Genomic DNA, 21,149 nt, shown 5'->3' with positions numbered 1-21,149 from the left:
ACAAAGCTTCAATGTGCTCAGGAGCATCAGACTTGGATCGTAGGAGAATGACCAAATACCTAGTGAAGTCATCTACCACAACCATGATGTATCTCTTACCACCAAGAGACTCGGTTCTAGTTGGACCCATAAGATCCAGATGTAGAAGCTCCAATGGTCTAGATGTGGATGATGCTTGAGTGCCCGGATGCTTAGTTTTCGTCTATTTCCCAAACTGACATGGTCCACACACCACATTGCTCATTTTACTAAGCTTCGGTATCCCTAAAATTGATTCATGCTTAGATACAATAGAGAGATGTTTGTAACTAGCATGTCCCATCCGTTGATGTCATAGATCTTCATTTGGCAAACGAATGCTGTTGCACACAATATCAGCATCAGGAACCAATCTATAACAGTTGTCTAGAGTGCGAACACCACTTATGAGTTTCTTTCCATACTCATCCAAGACAAGACACTTTCCCTTGGAGAATAGCACCATGAAGTCTTAATCATATATCTGACTTATACTCAAAAAGTTCACCCTTAAACCTTATACATATAGAACATTTGCAATGTCTGGCAGTCCAAGTAGAGAGATAATTCCCTTCCCTTTAATCTGTGATTTGCTCCCATCACCAAAAGTGACATTGCCACCTTTCTTAGACTCGAAAACCTTGAAGAAGGATCGGTCTCCAGTCATGTGTCTTGAGCAACCGCTGTCAAGGTACCACAAACACGTGTCCATAACTTTAAATGCAAACTTCATCATAAAACACACTTCGTGCTTAGATGATAGATCAGTGGGAATGGTGCTTTCTCTCATCTGGCTTTTACAAGCTAAGCCTTTGATTTTTACTCTTCTCAGATGAACTCCTGTGCACATTTTCATTCTGAGACAGTCTAATTTCTTCTTAGTCACGCTGAGATCTTTTCCAATGATCATCATAAGAGAATTCAAATAACTTTTAGACTTGTATTTTCTGAAATGCTCAAACAAATAGAGATTAGAAAAACAAGATATATTTGAAAACAGAGATCTCTTCAAGTCGGTTACAGCCATGACAACAGGGGTCAATGGATCACACACAAAGATTAAACCCTAATCAGAGTGTGCCTGCTCTGATACCACTTGATAGGCCAAAAACGTATTGACCCCTTGTGATTGATTAATTTGATTAATTAGTCAAGTTTAATTAATTAATCAATTTAACATGCAAACGCGTGGTAGCACAAACAAATCACCAATAAACTAAAGTGCAACGGAATATAAATTTGACACGGTGATTTGTTTACGAATGAGCAAAACCTCCAAGGCAAAAACCCCACCGGGTGATTTTAAGGTCACCACTTCTGAAAATCCACTATTATCAAAACAAGCGGTTACAAGTAAAGAAATTCCAGTACCTTCTACCAACCTATAGTTGAACCCTTACCCCAATACCCAATTGGACTTGTTCTATAGTGGCAATCTCTCCTTTTGATGCACGGCTCCCAGTACGTGACTAACCAATTGCGCGGATCCCAAAACGCGACTTCAATCACCAACTTATGAAAGATGTTGGCTGCAAAGTTCTTCAGTTCATCCACACGATGAAGAACAAGAAGATGCTCGGTTACAAAACCTTATGGTGCACAAACACAGCAGCTTCTTCATAATAGAGATGAACTAGGGCAAACTTTGTCTCTGGTCACAAATTGCTTGAATAGACTTCTCTCAATGCTTTTGCAACTTGTGTTCTATTTGACAGCCCTTAAAATAATCCTTTTATATGTCTAAGGTTATGAGAAAAGAAGGCCCAAAGACATATCCACGGATTGGAATCAAAACAAATCTGAAATTCTGTTTTTCTTAAACCTCGACAAATAGCATCTGTCGAGCAGCTGTTAAGCGACGAGGCTAAAACAGCTTCTTAAGCTCGATAGATACTAGCTGTCGAGCTTTAATGATAGGCACTTCTTCAGCTTGTTTCTTGGACAGACTTGCATGGCTTTAACACTTGATCTTGAAACCTTGTTTCTTGAAGTGTTAAATACATCCTAGATCTACCCAAATAAAAAGTAAAGTGCATTTTGTCAAAGGATTAGCCAATTACATAAAATAATGACATATGTTTCTAACAAGTGAAACACATATGTCCTAACAAACAGAAATAAAAAAAATAAAAATGAAAAAAGTAATCCTGCTTAAAGGACCCTTAGCCTCTCATTTCCTGGCTTGCCTTTAATTTTATAGGACTAAGGAAAAAAATTCCCTTAATAAAGGTTTTAGCAACATAAAATGCCATAAATGTAATAAATAAACAAAAAAATTCTTTAAAAAAATTATGTTAAAATGTGTTTTAAGAGGAGGATCACAAGCTATAGCCTAACTAACCATTTCAACCAAAAAAAAATAATTTTTAGACACATTTAGACTAATTGAATTTTTGAGGGACCAAATTTAAAATATTCATTTAAATATAATGATTATAAAAAAATAATAATTTTGGGAGAGAAAAGAGGGGTGGAGTTAGGGCCAGAGATTATCTCCCTTTTGGTCTCAACGTGAGTTCGTCTCTAACCTCAAACAGGTATGCATTGTCAACTTTATCCAATCTTTTTTGGTTTATGCAGAAAATCATTTCTTGTCATTGTGGTTTCCTTCTCTTGTTTATGTTGTGGATGGATGCGTATTTGGGTTTAATTTTCTTATTGGTAATCTACACATGCACTCGATTGAACCCAAAACCTTACCTCCATCCCATTATTATGGGAGAAGGAAGTGTTAATAGATTAACCTCATGCATATGCATGTACATACTTAAAAGGTATACATTAAGATGCATAGTATAATTCTCACATATATAATTTAAATCTTATTGATAGTCATTCTTTTTTTTTTTAACTCTTTAAAAAGTCTTGTAAAAATCTTATTAGGTAGAAAATGTAAATTGTCCATTTTTTAAATTTTTTTAATGTTCATTAATTCTAGACTCTCTGGTTTTTGTACGCAATAATTTACTTGAATAGATATTTATGATGTGGTTCCCCATTTGACTCCAAAATTAAAAAATAAAACTCTCTCTAAAAAATAAATAATTTAGGACACATGCAGGTCCTATCCATTAATTGGGTAAAGTGAGGTGGAAACGTGGTTGCTCATGCATTAGCAAAACATGCTAGGAATTTAATTGATGATTTGTATTGGATTGAAGATACTCCATAGCCTGCGGCGGATGCCTTGTATTATGATTCTTTACATATCAATGAATGATTAATTGTTTCGCCTTCAAAAAAAAAAGTCGAATTTCATTAAAGGCAAACTAAAAGGTTCAACATAAACTTACAATTGAACAATGGAAACTACAATTGGTGGTTTGAAATTACATACAATTTCCAAAGGAGGAAAGCCTTAGATGAACTCGAAGAAAGTTCAAGCCGCATTTAACTTTGAGCTGCCTACCAATCACGATATACCTTATAAGAAAACAGAGAGCTAAGAAGAGAGAAATTGATCACAAGCTAGAGAGAATATCAGGATTGAAGAAAAACTTTCTATTGCATTAATTAACCAAAACTGAATGTGCATCAGAATTTATATTCCATATCTAGCACAAAGGAAATAAATAACTCCACACTATACGAATCCAACACCAATAGCCAATTAGTACATTGCACGTGTTTATACATAACTTCTAATTATACTAATAAGCCTAAACTATAGGTCGTATCTGTTGTAACAGTTGTTTAACAAGCTTATGCATAAGTCTTCCAATGCTCTGTTCTAATGCTCTGCATCTCTGCCTGAGCATGTCTTCAAAAACTCTTCAACTCAATCAGCTTGGACTGCTTGAATCTGATCTCTCCTTCTGTTTCTTATCTGTATAGTCAACTAAACTTTGACCTTCCCCCTCAAGATGAGAAGCTGAACTGTGGATGTTCACAATATTCATCCTGCCTAATAAGTGCTTCAATTCTTAACTGTTAAGAGCTTTAGTAAGCAAGTCTGCTAATTGTGAATGAGTTGGAGTAAAGAACAGTCTAATTACATTGTCTTGCAACTTATCTCTTACTAAATAACAATCTACTTCTATGTGTTTGGTTCTTTCGTGAAACACTAGATTTTCTCCAATGTAAATAGCCACTTGATTGTCACAAAATAGTAATGCAGGTTGTGGATGATAGATCTCCAAATCCTTCAATAAGGCCGTTAACCAAATCATTTCACAAACTGTGACAGCCATAGCTTTAATTTGCTTCAGCAGAAGATCTAGATACTATGGACTGCTTCTTGGACTTCCAAGAGACTAGAGAATCACCCAAAAATATGCAATACCCTATGGTTGACCTTCTGGTATCAATGCAAGATGCCCAATCTGCATATGTATAAGCCTTCAAATGAAAATCTAATGAAGGAGAGAAAAATTCCTTGACCAAGACAGCCCTTTAGGTACCGCAACACCTTATAAGCAGAATCTAGAAGAGGCTTCCTAGGTTTGGACATGAACTTACTTAGTTTATGAATAGGATATGCTATATCTGGTCTAGTGATAGTCAAATACAACAACCTGCCCACAACCTTCTATAAACTCCAAGATCAAATAGCAATTTACCTCGAAACTTACTTAACTTCAAATTCTGCTCCATTGGCACTTTGCTAGGCTTGCAAGCTAACATTCCTACATCTTTCAAGATCTCTAAAGCATACTTTCGTTGACACAAAGTAATCCTTTTATCTGATCTAGCTATCTCAAGACCAAGAAAATACTTTAGACCTCCAAGATCTTAAACTTTAAAGTGCTAATCTAAGGAAATCTTAAGTGCTTCAAATGCTTGAACATTGTTGCTAGCTATGAGAATATAATCAACATAAACCACCACAGCTATGAAAAAATCATTGAACTTCTTTGTAAATAATGAGTAATCAGCTTTGGATTGCTTAAAACCATGTTACTTGATGACAAAACAAAACTTTGCATTCCACTGCCTTGATGCATGTTTAAGCCCATACAAAGACTTATTTAATTTGCAAACAAGATTCCCCCCTTTGCTGTTAAAGCCCTGAAGGAGTTCCATATACACTTCCTCATGAAGATCTCCAATTAAGAAGGCATTGTTGACATCCAATTGGACCAAATGCCATCCTTTCACAGCAAAAATGGCTAGAAGAGTCTTGACAGTGGTTAACTTTGCAACTGGTGAGAATGTGTCAATAAAATCCAAGCCCTCCTGCTAAGTAAACCCCTTAGCAACTAATTGTGCTTTATATCTTTCCACAAAACCATTTACCTTGTATTTCACCCTATAAACCCATTTACACCCAATTGCCTTTTTGTTTGAAGGCAAAGGAGTAAGAGTCCAAGTATGATTAGAAACCAAGGCTTCAATCTCAACATTCATGGCCTCTTGCCATTTAGGATCCTTAACAGCCTCATGATAGAATCTTGGTTCAGGTATGGAGGTAATAAGAGAACAGAAATTTGCATATGAAGGAGAGAGATGTAAGGAATCAAGATAGTAGAAAGAGGATATTTGGTACCTTGATTGCTTGAGGAAGAACCTGACTTGCTGTTAATAGGATTAAACTGTGGAAGCTCATTGGAAATGATAGTACTACACTTATAGTCCTGCAAGTATGAAGGGGGTTTGGAAGGTCTGGAGGATCTTCTTAAAGAAGGAAGAAAAGCATGGGGAACAACATTATGCCCTTGATCAAGGGGCAAAGAAACAGGTTCTACAAAACCAAAAAGGAAAGGAGCTGGTATACCAGAATCTGGTATGGCAGAATCTGTGAGAACAGGAAGAGGAGAGTCTAAAATCTGACCAAAATCTTGTATATGACTAGAATCAGAAGATTAAACACCAAGGAAAGGAATAATAGGATCTAAAAACATGGAATTAGGTGGAGTAGCCACATTAGGACAAATGTGAGGAAGGGAAATAGAAGACTGTGGTGAAATGGAAGAAGAAATAAATGGGAAAACAGTCTCATGAAAAGTGACATCTCTTGAAATGAAAATCTGCTTTGTGACCAAGTTTAACAACTTGTAACCCTTAACACCAAAAGGGTAACCAAGAAAAACACAAGGAATGGACCTAGGAGCAAACTTAGATCTATTTTGAGCTAAGGTAGATGCAAAGCAAAGACAGCCAAACACTTTTAAGTGATGATAAGAAGGTATCTTGCTATAAAGCTTCTCAAAAGGGGGTTTATGGTCTAAAACAGTACTAGGCAGTCTATTTATGATATAAACAACTATCAAAACACAATCTCCCCAATAGCAAAGTGGTATGTTAGACTGAAATTTCAATTCCCTTGCAATGTTTAGAATATGTTGATGTTTTCTCTCCGCAACAGAATTCTGTTGTGGAGTAGCAACACAGGAGTGTTGATTGATAATCCCATGTTGAGCATAAAATTCTTTAAGGAAAAACTATTTAGCATTGTCAATTCTAATCACTTTGATACTGGTTTGAAACTATGTGAATATCATTTTGCAATATGAAATCAGTAAAGGTCTAGTATCTGTTTTAGATTTCATAAGGTAAACCCATGTGGATCTTGTAGCATCATCCACAATTGTAAAAAAATATCTAAAACCATCATGAGTTGATTTAGCAAAGGGTCCCCATACATCACAATGGATCAAATCAAAGGCATTATTAGACAAGTGATTAGAATTAGGAAAAGGCAATCTCTTATGTTTTGCAATAGGACAAACAACACACTCTTTATTTGAATGAAAGGAAGATACATCTAAGATACAATGCTTAAGTTTGTCATCAGAGATATGTCCTAATCTAAGATGCTACAAGTAAGGCTTAGTGACACTAGGAACATGAGAAACAGAATGAACAAAGGATTGTAAAACTGACTCTAGGACAGTAATGGCTTCTAAAATGGACTTGCAGTTCTCTAAAGTTTGCAGCAAGTACAAATTATTATGAAGCTTACCCAATCCAATCAATTTCCAACAAGTAAGGTCCTGTATGAAACAATAATTGGAGATAAATACCAAACAACATGACAAGGACTTGGTTAATTTGCTCACTAAAATCAGATTGAAAGTAAAGGCTAGGACACAAATCACATCCTCAATAATTAAGGTTGAATTTATCTGAATTGTGCCTATGTGTGTGACAAGAACTTTTTCACCATTAGGAAAATGCACAAGAGAAGAGATTGAACTAGTTATCTTAGTAAAAAATGAAGTGGAATGAATAATGTGATCAGTAGCTCCTATATTAAGAACCCAAGTTTCTTCATTGTAAGCTGTTTTGTTTGAGGGATTTTCAGTAAAAACTGAATTTTTCAAGGAAAGGCAAACAGAATCATGGAAAGTGTCACAAGCAATACTTGAGAAAGTTGAATTTGCTGAATGAATAGCATCATAGGTGCCAAAAGAAGATGCATGTGAGCTAAACATGGACAACAGCTCCTGGCATTGTTCAGATGTGAAAGGAAAAGTGCCTAACTGTGATGCAGCCTCAGATTGACCAAGTTCACCATCAAGAATTACTTGATTAGCCATAGACACCTTGCCCTTTTGCTTGTACCCTAGTGGAAAACCAACTAGTTTGTAGCATTTCTCCATGAAATGACCAACTTTGCCACAATGATTGCATATAGGTTTGCCTTTTCCTTTTGTGGTCTTCCCACCTTGATTGAAGCCTTGAGTCTTGACTGCAAGAGTAGTTGAATCAGCTAAAGTTCCTCCATTGAAGCCTAAAATCCACTACCTTTCCTCTTGTATCACCAAAGAGAAAGCCTTGTCAATTGAGGGACTTGGCTCCATCATCAGAATCTAAGTTCTGACTTGGGAATAAGCTTCATTCAAGCCATTAAGGAACTGCATCAAGGAATCTTGATGATGAAAGGATGTGATCTTGCCATTCACTCCACAGACACACTTACCATAAGAACAACATGGTAAAGGCCTTAGAGTGAGCAATTGATCCCAAGAAGCTTGAAGATTAGTGAAGAAAGTAGTCACTGTTGCATCTCTTTGCATAATTGTTGAAATCAATTTTTGAAGCTGTGAAATCCGTGGACCATTGGCTTGTGAGAAACAATTCCTGAGTGAATTCCAAACCTCCATTGCAGTGTTTCTGTAAATCACACTTCTAGTGATGTGAGGAGAAACTAAATTCAAGATCCATGAAGAAATCATGGAACTGTTCTTGGACCAGGCAATCTTTTCCAGAGGAGTAATTACCATAGAAGTTGTTACTGTACCATCCACAAAGCCTAGCTTGCTCTTCGCATCTAATGCCATACGCATAGCAATAGCCCAATTAGGGTAATTGTCTTCTGTTTAGAGCTGAGCGACAAGAATTGCACCTGGTGACTCTCCATGATGCAAGAAAAATGGACTCCTCGGATCCTCCATTAGAGAAAGCTCACGATGAGCAGTGGATTGAGAAGAAGAAGAAGACTACGAAGCTTGATCTTGATTCGCCATTGACAGAAACACAAAGTTCTGATACCATATAAGAAAACTGAGAGCTAGGAAGAGAGAAATTGATCACAAGCTAGAGAGAACATCAAAATTGAAGAAAAAATTTCTTTTGCATTAATTAACCAAAACTAAATGTACATTAGAATTTATATTCCATAACTAGCACAAAGGAAATAACTAACTCCACACTATAAGGATCCAACACCAATAGCCAATCAGTACATTACATGTGTTTATACATAACTTTTAATTAAACCAAGCCTAAACTACAGGTCATATTTGCTGTAACAGTCGTTTAACAAGCTTATGCATAAGTCTTCCAATGCTCTATTCTAATGCTCTACCTCTCTGCCTGAGCATGTCTTCAAACACTCTTCAACTCAATTAGCTTGGACTGCTTGCAGCTGATCTCTCCTTTTGTTTCTTATCTGTATAGTCAACTAAACTTTGACATACCTTGGCTTGGCTGTTGGTGCATTTGATCTAGAAAAAAACAAAAACAAAAACAAAACAAAAAAAAACAAAAAACCCCTTCACTCTGGTAGTGCGATATCAGCCAGATCCTCTCTGTGAGGAATGTGGTCCAACTCGCCCACCTCACAAGAATTGCCTAGCCCGTGTTCCATGTTGTTTTGGGCTAAAGGGTAGTCATGCTTTAAAGGCTCAACAAATGTTACAACAATGTCTTTTCGGAAGGTAAGATAGATGACTGCTAAGATATAGATGAGCATTAAGGGAAACACTAAGAGGCCAACAAACACATTTGCAACCTTTGGTAAATTGTTGTGAATTAGCCAACCAACAAAGCCTGTGCTCAGGTAGTAGATGTTAATGCCAATGATTCCCATCCCTAGGATCCACGAGATCACAATAACCTACAGGCATAATTGTTCAATGCTTAGTTAATAAAAGGATGTTTGCCTTACTCTTTCTTTCATTCTTCTTTTGTGTAAGAGAAGCAAAAATGTAGTTGTTTTCTTTAATGCCTTGCTTGCTTTGGCCATCTAATTTCATACTTTTAAACTTAGATAGGGTTACCTAGATGATATAAATTATGTTTTTCAATTAAATTCAATCATGTCACTGTATTGATTAATAAACCATCTAGTTTAATTTAATCGTCATTAAAAGAAGTTAATTTTGTTTATACTATATTGAGCAATGTAGTCATATAATTGAATTTAATTCACGAATCTAAAATATAACACCTAAATTTTATACATATGAATTGCACTTACAGGCTTTATAAATTCAGCCTATCACCTACCTCAATTAGTCATCTAAAAGCAAAATTTGAAAAAGAAACAAAGGTACGTAAACAACTTACATATATTGAATTCTTGTGTGGTCCCATCTTGGTGGCACTGCTACTGAATTTTAGGAGGGGGATTAGAGCAAATGGAAGCTCAAATGAAAGTATCATCTGCAAAGCAAAACCCATTAAATTTTTATCCTATGTTTGAATATAGGTAAAAAATATATAAATAAATAAAAATAAAAACCCAGAGATCACAAGTTACAAACCGATGCGATGATGATAAGTCGGGCTGCACCATTAGATCCTCCAATAATGGAAACAATAAGACTAGGTGTAATGGCAATGCACCTTGTCATCAGATTTCTAATCCATTTTTTCATCTTAAGATCCAAGAAACCCTATAAAAGTCACACCATCCTTAAATTAATTAAAATTTAATCCCAATTAATTAGGGTAGCTTCACATGATATAAACATATATGTTTGTGTGTGCATGTTCTATGTTTAATTTTCAAGACCTGCATGATGAATTGCCCTGCATAAGTGCCTGTGATGGTGGAGCTTTGCCCTGAGGCTAGTAATGCAATGGCATAAATGGTTGAGCTTGACTGACCCAATACATTCTACACACATAAATCAATAAAATTATAAATAAATAAATAAAAAATTATGTTAGACCTTGTGCATCAACATTCTAATTGCATTCAAATTGATAGACTATTATTTGTCCCAAAAGTTTAAAATAAAATAAAAAATTGTTGAATTAATTATTTAACCATTATTCTAATGTAAAATAATTTCATATATATAAATTTGAACCTTAAGAAGGAAAGAGGCTGAGTTGAGGTTAAGATCATTGCATTGATTTGCAGTCTCATTTGAGATGTTATTGGCTGAGCAAACAGTGCCCGATACAGAGACAATTGCAACATTGATTAGAAATGCAACAAACAATGCGAATCCGCTCTCTATTAAGAAATATCGACATGCATCCTGTGATATGGCACGACAAGGCAAAACACAAGCATTTTGACACATTAGCAAAAAGCAATTATTTTGGAAAATAAAGAAAGCATTTATCTCTCCTCTACAATTTAATAAATTAAGCTAGTTTTACCATCTGTGATTATGATAATTACTAGAGTCTGGAGCTCACTTGAATATAATTTGTTTTTTTATTAAATTACAAATTGCATCTTCTAATTTGTCTAAAATTCAATTCAATCTTGTAACTTCTGAAATATTCATACTAGTAAAAAAATTTATACTTTGATTCAACGTAGTCTTTCCGTCTAATTCCGTCAGACAGTGCCGTTAGGTGTCTTAAAAACGATGTCGATCATTTTAGAAATTTAAAAAAAAAAAACCAAAATTACATTGTTTTGGGACATGTAACTGGCTACCATTCTAACGAAAGGACTACATTGAAAACGAATGGATGTTATTGGAGTGAATTGAATAAATCAGAAGTCATATACTAAATTGAATTTTGAATAAAATTAAAAGGGGCAATTTGTAAGCACTAGGTTCTTACATTGATACCATGGACAGAATTTGGTATTTTCCTGGATAGCACAAGAGCCGAGTGGAGAAAGAGATTGTGCCTATTGATCAAAAGAAGTGGAATAAATAATAAGGTATAACACAAATTAATTATTAGAAGGAAGAAAATAAATAGTTATGAAATAATGAAGGACATATATTTAATGAAGTAGTAAATAACGTACGGCATGACAAGGGCACCCAAAAGTGCTATGGCTTCCCCGGTGGCTCCTTGGCCACTGAGCTTGGGTATAAACATTCCCTTTAGCACAGGAGCTGCTGGAGGCTTTACATAACCCATTTCTCCAAAGAAACATGCAGCCATTACGAAGACCAATATTGTTATCAGCAATTCCAGCTTCCTAACCTACCCAACCAGAAATGTTTTAACAAGAATTAAAACTATAGTGAAAAACGGGAAGTAACATGAAATACAACATTTTGAACTCCAAGGAGTAGCATGCATAACGCTTGAGACTTAGGCCTAAAGCTCCCAATTTTGTAATGGTTTTATTCCTTTAAGATAAATTATCCCAATATCGAGTCGACCTTGATTTTTGGTGTTTCACTTTATATTTCACCAATTATATATATAATTTGTTTGATTGTTTTTTTTTAGGTAGAGTATAAAATAAAGTGGAATACAAAGAAAATTTTTATCTACCTCTCCTACAAAGTAAGAGTAGGTATCTCATGCAAAATTCACTGGCTCACAGTGTGAGAGTTCCACATATCTCAATGACTCATGTTGTGTAAGAGATTATGCATCTGCTTGAAGTCAGGGTGATCTAAGAGCATTCACATTATAGTTCTCAAAAGCTAAAAATACTATTTTTTTTGCATCTCATTCCAAAAAAGAACACTACATTAAACATGCTATAAGCTATAAATTTTGACACCATGCTATAGTGAGCTTTTATCTCTAGCAGCTCACTATAGCGGAATGTCATTATAAAATAATACAATTTTATTTGCCCCTCGCGCGTGCCACTTTTTCTCTGTCTATTGCAATTTGCTTCTCTCTCTTGTTTTCATCTTCTCCCTCTGGTTCTCATCTAATTCCTCATCCGTTGTTCCTCAATCTTAATCTCAATTGCACAAAATGAATAGACAACTCTGATCTCTATGCCAAATTCGCCGCTCTTAAAGCTAAGGACTCTTCGTCTTCTTCTGTATCTGTTGGTGTTGAAGCGGAAGAAAGCAAATCGGGCTCCATAGTGAAACAGGTCCAATCCAATTGGGTATCAAAATCGATGAATTGGCAGGACCCGAAGGAGATTGCAGAGAAGACGAAGGGATCGAGGAATTATCCAGAGGAAAACGACACCAAATTGGAGAAATATCCAGAGTCGGATTCAAGGGATCGGAGATGCAAGACAAGCGAGGGAATGAGGACGTGGCTTATTGAGGTGGACGACGACGTTTTTCCATTGTTGATGGTGAGTGGGTACGATTTGTAGTGGGTATCCGTTTGATGGGTTTTTCTAGATTTTGCAATGGTTGATGGTTGTTGCTAGTGGTTTTGGTTGATTTTGGGTCACGGTGGTAATGGTGGTAGTTGAAGTTTTATGGGGTTTATTTTTGAGGTGGTGGTGGTCTTGGTGGATTGTTTAGGGTTTTTCTAGGTTGTTGATGACGGTGGTTGTTGTTGTGTTTGTGGCGTAGTTTTGTTTTGAGTTTTTTTTTTTTTTTTTGGTGGTGGATTGTGGCTGCCACGGTGGTGCTAGTGGTGGTGAACAGGGTTGGTGGCCAGTTGCTATCGCTATGAATTTTTGTGGAAATTTTTTATTTTATGTTGTTTATATTATTTTAATAAAATGAATGTAAAAGTAGAATCTTTGATATTGGGTGAATTGTCAAGTGAGACGTTAAAATAGATAAAGTAATCTTTTGAGATGTTAAATGCTAAATTTTTCCAGAGCTTTGATGTGAATGCTTTAAACATCTATTTGTTTCTCATAATTATAAAAATTCGGTTTCAAATTTCAAGTGAAGTTGCCAAAAACAAAGAAAAGAATATGCTAAGATTTATATTCTAACGTGTCACAAAATAAGAAATCGTTTTCAACAGATCAATTAGTGTACTAATTTACTTGTTTGACTTAAGGAGTGTTTGAATACTACTTATTTTGTTGAAACTAAAAAATTATTGCTGAAAGTACTGTATATAAAGATAAAAATTAGTTGAAATAGTACAGTGAGCTCATAAATAGTACCAAAAATGCAGTAGAGCCCATAAATACTATTAAAAATAAGCTGAATAGAAAAATAATTTTAATCTTTAATCCTAATCCAAACGCACACTTAGACCGCAAGAATCAAGGAGCAGCAAATTCTAAAGACAAAAGGCATTATACACGCAATATAAATTAAAAAAACAAACAAAATACTTAAAGTCAAAAGAATGATGCAATCCTCCACACAAAGTGGGAAAAAAAAATAAAGTAAAAACTAAAGTCAAACAAATAGTTAAAATGCATACATTATTAATTACTAATTCACAACTTGGTAGATAAATTATAAATATGCTTCATTCGAATCAAATAACGCGAAAAATCTTTTGACTAGTAGTATTTTATTAATTATTATTAATAAAATAATAATTAACGGCTAGCCAAAAACGTACCTAGATAATTGATAGTTGGCTTAAAAAGATCACACAAAGTAAGTGGATAATAGTTGAGCATAAAAATTAAACACCCAATGAAAATTCTTAATAAATAATTAATGGAGCAGAAAATTTTAAATAGGTAATAAAATAAATTACCCCGTATCTCTGTAGGCCAAGAAGTAAGAGAGTACTTAAACCAGTGATGAGAACTCCAGTCCAAATTGGAATGTGAAACAGTATATTTAGTGCAAAGGCTGTTCCAATCACTGCCACAAATTGAAAAATTTTATTCTTCCTTAATTTGAATATGATCAAGGAGACATGGATGAGAGGATAATTCAAGAATGATGAGGCTGGTGCATGCATCAACATAATATGGTAACGTATCATTTGTCTTTGTAAGTCAATTCTATTGTTTTACCTTCGGGTATGTCAGCAGCTATGACTGCAACCTCTGCTAGCAACCATAGGCAATACTTCACATATTTTGGGTACTCAACCTTACATAATTCTGCAAGGTGTTTGCCTGTGTCGATACGTAAACAAAAACTTATCTTGATTAGTTACTAGAAGAAGAAGAAAATTGAGGCAGAAACTATAGTAACTTCTATATTATTTTGTTCTAGAATTTCTTTGCTGTGCATCTTACCAGTGCTTACACCAAGATTTGCAGCCAGAGATTGAATTATGAGCGCAAAGATCAATCCAATAAGTATCACCCACAGTTGCTGAAAATAGCAAATAGCACGACCATTCTTAATATTTTTCTTTTAAACTAATTTCTAATTATCTGGGCCATTTATGTTTGATTTAGTTTCTCAGAAAAAAAAAAAAAAAAAAAAAAAGAAGAAGAAGATTCAATATATTTTAGGTCCTTAAGTTTTGGGTTATTTTCATTTTGATCATTTATGTTTCAAAATTTTTATTTTAATCCTTCATGTTTGATTCAGTTTTCTATTTGGCCTTTTACTTTTTAAAATTTTCAACAACAACAACAACAAAAACCTAAAGAGGCCAATATAAAGATTGGCCCCAAAAAAGTCAAAATGTAATATTTAAAACTAAAATGGCCAAAATGAAAATAATTAAAAACTTTAAGAGTCAAAAGTGTACTTTTTGATACAAGATAGAATTTCTACTCTAGCTTAATCTAAGTGTATATGTGTGTGAAGCTCCCTCTTGGAGACTTGAACCCCGGCCTTTGCCCTCCACACTCCACAAGCATTCATACCTGTGAAGTGACCATCGCACTAAGGGTATGCGTTGGGGAGTCAAAAGTGTACTTTATTCTAAAAGAAATTGAATACTCTTCATTAACTTTTCCTTGCAACAAAACTTTGCATATATGTCAAACTATTAATTTGTTTTCATGTATTAATGGGATAAATACATTTATTTTCATATATTAATCTATAAACGGTTAACTAATTATTCATGTAAGATGAATTTATATTCATTCAGAATTTGACATTATTGTTCAAATTTTGACAGCAACTGAAAATAAAAATAACAAAATGCAATAAAAAAAAATTCATATGCGTGAGTTCACTCAAGAAATAAATTAATATTTCAAATTATATTAATCTAAAATTTTAATTTTTCCTCTCTTTTTAAAGAGAAGTAATATAATTAAAACTTCTATAAGGAGTAAAAGTAATATTTCTTAGGAAATGTTTCAAAATAAACCTATAATGTATCTAAACTTTTGTTAAAGGCCGACTTTCTCTCTTCATAATTTTTTGTGTAATAGCTAGCTCCATCTTTTTTCTATTTGATTTACCTCAAATCTGTAGCTTGCTCCAGCCTGCAGATCAGTTTCCACTGCAACATATGGTAAAAATGATATTACTTTGTCAAATACACACACATGCACACAAACACATAGAGACAGAGCAAGAGGCAAAAAGAGACTCACAATTGCCTGGGTCAAGATAAGCTAAAGAGACAAGGAATCCAGGGCCTACATATGATAGGAACTTTCTCCACCCAGGTTTCTGGAACATCAATCATATATACTCATATGTTGATTCCAACAAGATAATCTAACCAAACATATAGAACCAAGAAATTTAAAGATAGAAAAATGCACAGCTAAGAAAGCACGAAAAGAGGTGAGAAAAACCTGAGAGTCCTCATCATCATGATCAAACTGTTTATGGTCAGGACTATCAGTGATATTGGGGGGTGGGGTTCCCTCTAGATTAAGTTCAGCTATACGGTTGCTCCCATCACCCAATGATGATGATGATGATGATGGTACAACATCACTTACTTGCTGCGGTTGTTCTTGGCTTCTCATTCTTTTTATCTTTCTCTCTCTCTGTTTCTCTCTTTCGACTTGATTAACTACTGCTGTGAAAGTTTCAAATGGAGCTCCTTTATTTATAGTGCAATGTGGCATGAATCAAGCAATATGTTTGGTAATTGAGGACAGCTTAGCAATCACTCTACACTAATTCCAACTTGTCTCCATCCTCATCGCCAAATATGGGCATGTCACTTTCTTCTATTCTTTTCTTAAAAAAGAAAAAAAAAAAAATCTGTGTAGACAATTAAAATTCACTTCCTTTCGTCTTGAAGAGGTCTACTATTTAAGAATAAACAAAACCTAAAGATATTCTAAGAATGATGTTTCCACTCCTTGGCTAATATGTTCCTCTTTTGCATTCTATATTTGGAAGAACTCTCCCTGCCTTTTCTTTTCTTTTTGGCAAAGAAATTCCTAACCCTGTATCATCCATTTCATCAAGACAAATGAACACGTTGATTAGCCCTTGTTTTTTCGTAACATGACTTGCTTTTGCTCATGTCTGTTTATAAATTGTCTCAATGTAATTTGGTTGAGATCGGGTGGGCTTCTCATCACAATTTCTGCCCATTGAATTTCAAAACAAGGGTGTGAAAGAAAACCCATGAAAAATAGGTTCTCCAAAGTTTAACCTTTAATTTTTTTTTTTTTTTTTTTTTTGTCAAGTGGTAAAAACATTGCATGTTTATATATATATATATTATAAAATTTGCATGCTATTGGCGGTGGTGGTTTGTAGTGATGACAATGATAGCATGAATGATCAACGGTGGTAGTGAAGATCAGATGGATGGTAATAGTGGCAATAGTGGTGGCAACATCTGTGTTAATAGTGTAAAATAAATAGTAATGATATTAGTTAATTTTGCACACTGAAAAATCCCTCTTACCAAACCAATAAACAGGAAAAAAAATATCATAATTTTCTAATTATAATTTTCATATACCCACTGAATAGTGCATAATCCCACTTGTGGCGCTCTTCAAAAAAAAAAAAAAAAAAAAAAAAAAAGCCAAAAACCAGACGCTTCAGTTTTCATTAGTATCCAAACGGGTACTAAGACAATGGTTTCAAGTACCAAATTTCTCAATTAACTTTCACCTTGCATTCCAATTACATTTGGACCTAGGTTTTGAATTTTGTTTAGGAGACCGTTCCAGATTGACTATTAGAACGGAATATTTTAGTATCGGTGCACCGTTTCGAGAATACGCACTGGATATATATATATATATATATATATATATATTACTTGTTTCTATTATAAGCTAGATGATTATATGAATTGATCTAATTTAATGTTTTTAAATAATTCTTCATAAAGAGTGATGAGATTAGTTATTTAAAAAATTAGGCTAAAATGCAAATTGCTCCCACTAATTTTAACTAAAACTCATTTAAATCCTCTAAGTTTACTTTCTTTCAATTGAATCTTCTAAGTTTTAAATTTATTCAAGTCAGTCTTTTTGTCTAATTTTGTTAAAATATGTCATTAAAAAATATTTTTCTCACATGAAAGAATTCTATGAAATTAATAAAAATATTTTATAGATTTTTTATGTGAATTTTTTTTCAGACAATTTTTTTTTTCTATTAGTTAATTACATTCTAAATGACGAATTTTTAATAGAATTGGATGGAAAATGCTTGAATTTAGTAAATTTGAAACTTAGATAACTCAATTAAACAAAAGTAAAGTTAAAGGACTTAAATAAATTTTAGTCAAACTTAAAAGATCCAATTTGCATTTCAGCCTAAAAATATATATATTCAAATATGGTATTTTTGGAAATAAAAAGTATACAGGGACGTTACGAAAGTGTACAAAGCTTCCAAGAAGTTTCATCTTTACATTTAAAAGCACTCTCACGTAGGAGTGTCAATGTTTGACCCAACCAGCAAAATCCCGTGTCTGGCTCGTGTTGTGTTTGCAGGTTAGGTTGGCCCTTGGTGGGTTTGGGTCATAAACGGGTTGACCCGAAAGCAACAAGATAAGAAACGGGTAATAAGATGGTCAATCCGCATGACCCACAATAGACACATTTGACACACCAATTTATTTGTATCAACCTAAAATGACCCATTTGACACAACCTGTTTAACTTGTATAACGAACAAATATTCATTTTATTTTAGATTTGTCAAATACGTTTTATATCCAACCTATATTTTAAACTTAAAATGATAAGTGAGTAATTACAAAAAAAATTACAAGTATAATTAGGAATTGAAACTTTACAAATTTTACGTACCCTAATATAATTGGAAATTAACTGTATTATTTTGAATGTGGGTTAAAGATTTGAAGTGTTTGCACTACTTTTGGGATGTAAAACATATTTATTTCTAGATGAATATTATATTTAATATTAAACAGGTTGAAATGGGTTGTTGTGTCACATTCTTGTGAACCTAAGACGACCTGTTTATTAAGCATGTCAAGTGGGTTGGGTCGGGTTAATCCACCTCATTAACAAGTAGGGTTAGGGTTGAAGGATCATGACACAATTATTAAATGGATTGGATTAGGGTTGAGCCATTTACTTGAATACCCCTAACTCAACACAACACAAACCCGACACGCTAACCCAAATTGACACTCTTACTCTCACGTGAGCTTGACTTCACTTTCCACTATCTCACTCTCACCTTTTTCAGCTTTCCCATTTTTCAACTGTTTTATGTCTCATCTTGATTCTAAATAATATTATTATTAATGAAAATAAATAAGTATAATAATTTTTATTAATAATCTTGTTTAAGATTCCAATTGAAGCAAGAAAAAAAAAAGGGAGGGGGGCAAGAATCCACCTCATGAAATGCTTATTATTGATGAATCACCGTCCATTATCGGAATAAAATTCTTCTCTTATTAGTTTAACCTTTGGATAACATCAACTTCAAGAGTTTAGGCTATGATATTTAGCATGAAAGGGAGACAGCCATGTTATTATACTTCGTGCCCATTTGGGAGGTACTTAAACGCTACATTGTTATTTAATTTTTTTTACTATTTGCAAGTCCTAAATAAGTTACCTACTTTTTTTTAACTTTTACTCTCTTTTTTTACTATTTGCGGATCCAACATAAATCATCGATTTAATTTATTTAACTTTTACCTTCTGTTTTTTTTTAGAATTTGCAACCTGTTAGGACATATGTGATTCATATTAGAAACATTCAACATTTTATGTAATTGGCTAATCTTTTGATAAATCGCACTTTACTTGTAATTGGGTAGATCTAGGATAGGTTTAGTACTTTAAGAAACATATTGTGCAAGTCTAGTATTAAAGCCATGAATATTGGACCAAAAAACAAGTGAAGAGAAGCTGTTCATTAAAGCTGAACAGATAGCTCGACAGCTACAGACAAATAGCTATCTATCAAGGTTTAATGAGTCTCAACAGCTGCCGACAGGTAGCTATCTATCGAGGTCTCAACAGCTATAGACAGATAGTTATCTATTGAGAATTACGAAGTCAAAATTTTCAGATCTAATTTTCGGCCCATGCTAACATGTATGCGTAAGGTTTCTTTTCTCACAACCCTAGACATATATAAGGTTTATTTTAAAGGCCATCACATAAGATAATACAAGGAGAACACATGAAAAAGGTGACTAGTGCCTTAGTCTCTCTGTAGAAACTACTGTGTTTTTGCCCCTTAGAGTATTGTAACCAAGTGTTTCTTGATCTTCATTGTTAATAAAATGAAGAACTTTGCAGCCAACATTCTTCTTCCTCAAGTTGGTGAGTGAGTCACGTACTGGAATTCGTACAAAGGAATTAGTCACGTACTGAGATTCGTGCATCAAAGGGTGGCATTCATATATTGAAGAGTTCAGAGGTTCTAAAGCGGTAGAAGGTTTCTGCTATAAATTCATCTACAAGGATTGTAGAGTCTAGGGACAAAGGTTTTGTACTAAATCTAAAACTTCTCTTTACTATAGTGAATTGCTTTTCGGGAAGGTTTCTCCCCAAGTTTTTTACTGTAAAACTAGTTTGTTTCATTGGTTTTCCTAGGTCATCATATCTTGTCTTATTTACTTTTCCGCAGCACTTATTTTTTACATGATATTGATATTTGTTTGTTTTAACAAGTTTTATTCATAATAAATCTAATTAACAACTTGAGTTTAAAACTTGTTAATTTTATCAACTAAGGTCTAAATTTTCCAACAAGTGGTATCAGAGCGGGTACACTCTAATTGGATTAATTTTCTGAGTGTGATCCTTGACCCCTATTGTCATGGATTGTGGACAATCTCTTTTGATTCCTCCTTTATTTGATGGTATTAATTATGCATACTGGAAAGTTCGTATGAAAGTTTTTTTGCAGGCTCTAGGTGAACAGGTATAGCAAGCTGTTGAAGTTGGCTGGATTACGCCAAAGGAATCGCCAGTGGAATAGGATGATACAACAATCATAGCGGCAAATTTCAACAGTAGGGCTTTGAATGCTTTGTTTTGTGGGGTGACCAATGAGGAATTCAAGAAAATATCATCCATAGAAGTTACCAAGGAAGTATGGACCATTCTTGAGACCACCTATGAAGGTACCAAGACAGTAAAGACTGTGAAGCTTCAACGACTCACTAGTAGTTTTGAAGAAATAAGAACGGAGGAGGATGAGACATTTGATGAGTTCTATGCTAAACGCAAGGATATTGTGAATTCTGCCTTCAACCTTAGAGAATCTATAGCAAAATCCAAAATTGTTAGGAAAATCCTTAGGTCCTTACCTAATAGATTCCATGCCAAGATCACTGTTATTGAAGAAGCGAAGGACATTGATCAACTTCCTTTAACTGGGCTTGTAGGGAATGTTTAAACCTATGAGATGAGATTAGGCCCAATGGAAAAAGGTGGAAAGAGTAAAAACTTGGCTCTTAAGTAGAGGAAGAGATTGAGGATTCTAAAGATGAAGATGAAGATGATGATGAGGATCTAACCTTCATAACTGATGAGATTATCAAGCTTCTTCAATTTAGGAAAAGGTTAAGGG

At 34.2% G+C, this 21,149-nt stretch overlaps 2 protein-coding genes across 2 annotated transcripts; both read right to left on the bottom strand.

Moving 5' to 3' along the window:
* Positions 1 to 331: 331 nt before the first annotated feature.
* LOC142620484 (uncharacterized) lies at positions 332 to 8,240 on the bottom strand. The gene is made up of 8 exons (XM_075793848.1): positions 7,880 to 8,240; positions 7,056 to 7,648; positions 6,841 to 6,950; positions 5,530 to 5,805; positions 5,254 to 5,407; positions 5,045 to 5,193; positions 551 to 965; positions 332 to 466 (listed from the first exon to the last, which is right to left on the bottom strand). The coding sequence occupies exons 1-8, from the start codon at positions 8,238 to 8,240 to the stop codon at positions 332 to 334; spliced, it is 2,193 nt and encodes a 730-aa protein (XP_075649963.1).
* Positions 8,241 to 8,579: 339 nt separating this feature from the next.
* Positions 8,580 to 16,132, bottom strand: LOC142620868 (metal transporter Nramp7.2-like). Its single transcript, XM_075794169.1, has 13 exons — positions 15,956 to 16,132; positions 15,749 to 15,827; positions 15,614 to 15,654; positions 14,483 to 14,561; positions 14,255 to 14,359; positions 13,990 to 14,099; positions 11,408 to 11,589; positions 11,215 to 11,284; positions 10,500 to 10,673; positions 10,199 to 10,303; positions 9,948 to 10,079; positions 9,751 to 9,846; positions 8,580 to 9,298 (listed from the first exon to the last, which is right to left on the bottom strand). The coding sequence occupies exons 1-13, from the start codon at positions 16,130 to 16,132 to the stop codon at positions 8,957 to 8,959; spliced, it is 1,692 nt and encodes a 563-aa protein (XP_075650284.1). The 3' UTR covers positions 8,580 to 8,956.
* Between the last annotated feature and the right edge of the window lie 5,017 nt (positions 16,133 to 21,149).

Source organism: Castanea sativa, chromosome 12 (assembly GCF_040712315.1).
Source record: "Castanea sativa cultivar Marrone di Chiusa Pesio chromosome 12, ASM4071231v1".
NCBI lineage: Eukaryota > Viridiplantae > Streptophyta > Magnoliopsida > Fagales > Fagaceae > Castanea > Castanea sativa.
The sequence above is the reverse complement of the archived record's forward strand: the minus strand, read 5'-3'. Positions and strand labels throughout refer to the sequence as shown.

Excerpts from the sequence above, each read along its gene's own strand:
- LOC142620484 (XM_075793848.1), bottom strand. The coding sequence starts at position 8,240 with ATGGCATTAGATGCGAAGAGCAAGCTAGGCTTTGTGGATGGTACAGTA. Across the intron at positions 5,408-5,529 it reads TTTAATCCTATTAACAGCAA|ATTCTATCATGAGGCTGTTA; the intron begins GTCAGGTTCTTC and ends ACCTGAACCAAG. Across the intron at positions 467-550 it reads GACTGCCAGACATTGCAAAT|GGAAAGTGTCTTGTCTTGGA; the intron begins GTTCTATATGTA and ends CTATTCTCCAAG.
- LOC142620868 (XM_075794169.1), bottom strand. The coding sequence starts at position 16,132 with ATGAGAAGCCAAGAACAACCGCAGCAAGTAAGTGATGTTGTACCATCA. Across the intron at positions 14,360-14,482 it reads AAATCTTGGTGTAAGCACTG|GCAAACACCTTGCAGAATTA; the intron begins GTAAGATGCACA and ends GTATCGACACAG. Across the intron at positions 11,590-13,989 it reads TTGGCCTACAGAGATACGGG|GTTAGGAAGCTGGAATTGCT; the intron begins GTAATTTATTTT and ends CTGGTTGGGTAG.